This window comes from Bactrocera tryoni, chromosome 1 (genome assembly GCF_016617805.1).
Source record: "Bactrocera tryoni isolate S06 chromosome 1, CSIRO_BtryS06_freeze2, whole genome shotgun sequence".
Lineage (NCBI taxonomy): Eukaryota > Metazoa > Arthropoda > Insecta > Diptera > Tephritidae > Bactrocera > Bactrocera tryoni.
The window spans coordinates 39748229-39749796 of NC_052499.1; the positions used below are offsets into that span (position 1 = coordinate 39748229).

At 33.9% G+C, this 1568-nt stretch overlaps 1 protein-coding gene across 1 annotated transcript; it reads left to right on the plus strand.

Moving 5' to 3' along the window:
• Positions 1–695: 695 nt before the first annotated feature.
• Positions 696–1277, plus strand: LOC120767401 (tigger transposable element-derived protein 6-like). The gene has a single exon (XM_040093473.1). The coding sequence runs from the start codon at positions 696–698 to the stop codon at positions 1275–1277; it is 582 nt and encodes a 193-aa protein (XP_039949407.1).
• Positions 1278–1568: the final 291 nt, after the last annotated feature.

A 1568-nucleotide genomic window follows, 5' to 3' on the forward strand; every position in this document is an offset into this window, starting at 1 on the left:
GTGATCTGTATTTGAGTTTGCCCTCAAACACCAAACGTAAGCGCCAAAAATTACCAGAATACCCGGAATTAGAAAAGAGAGTACTCACTTGGTTTTTGCAATGCCGAGAATCTAATACTATTCCAGTTGGAGGACATTTACTAAAAGAAAAAGCAAAGGTGTATGCCGCAAAATTGGGCTTAACACAATTCAACGCAAGTAATGGCTGGTTGGACAATTTCAAGAAGAGAAATAATGTAAGTTTCAAAAAAGTTTGCGGTGAAAGCGCGGCCGTTGATGATGAAGTGTGCGTTCAATGGAGAGGAAACATTCAAAAGTTAATAGAGAATTATGAGCCCAAGAATATTTTCAACGCGGATGAAACGGGTCTTTTTTACAAGTGTCTTCCTGATCGCACTGTGTCTTTAAAAGGCCAAATTTGTCATGGTGACAAATTGAGCAAGGATCGTCTTACTCTGTTGCTTGCTGCAAATGTGGATGGGTCAGAAAAATTTAAACCATTAATGATTGCTAAATCCATGAAACCCAGATGCTTTAAAAACATCAAGACGTTCCCTATGGTTTATCGTGCAAATTCAAAGTCATGGATGACACGTAGTTTATTTCTTGAATGGCTACAATTGGTGAACCAACAAATGATAAAACAAAATATAAAGATTTTATTATTTTTTGATAATTGCACCGCCCACACTGCAATGGAACCTTTGAGCAATGTGCAGACTGAATTTCTCCTATCTAACACCACTTCAGTTTTGCAACCACTCGACAAAGGCATAATCAAAAGTTTCAAAACATTGTACCGTAAAGAAGTTGTTGTTAAACTGCTTGAAAGCATCGAGGAAAAAAAGGATTATTCCATTTCGATTTATGATGCAATGAATATTGCTCATAAAGCCTGGACAAATATCAGTAAATCGACTATTAAAAACTGTTTTCGAGCTTGCGGTTTTGTTAAGGATCAAAATGTAGTCGTAATCAGCGAAGATGTACTTCACATAGCAGAGTGGGCTCGTGTTCCACAAAATGCAGAAACACGTGTAAACTTTGATGACTACATTCATGTTGATGATGAGTTGGTGATTACTGGAAGCCTCAATGATGATGAAATTCTGGGTTTCGAAAACATCGACGATGAAAACGATGAAACATTTGAAATTCCCTCAGTTTCCACAAAGGTTGCGAAAGCTTCAATTGAAAATTTGCGTCTTTTTTTCATGGCATCAAATGTTGAAGACACTATTTTTAATGACATTGTAAACATTGATAAACATAGATAAAATACGCCAAAATAATGTCCGTCAAAAACATATTACGGATTTCTTTTAAATGAACACTTTTCTTAATTTTTTTGTACAATTTTTCAAAATACATACATACATATATTGATTGAATAACATATGTACTTTATATTTTAAAATTTAAATATGTACAATCATTTCTTGTTTTTTATGTAAAATTGAAAAACTAAATAAAAAATCTCTATAATTCGTATATTCTGTATGTTGCCTCTATAAGTTGTATAACTTGATAACTTGAAAAACTCCATAACTCGTATTTAAATTGTGGCC

Excerpts from the sequence above, each read along its gene's own strand:
- LOC120767401 (XM_040093473.1), top strand. The coding sequence starts at position 696 with ATGGAACCTTTGAGCAATGTGCAGACTGAATTTCTCCTATCTAACACC.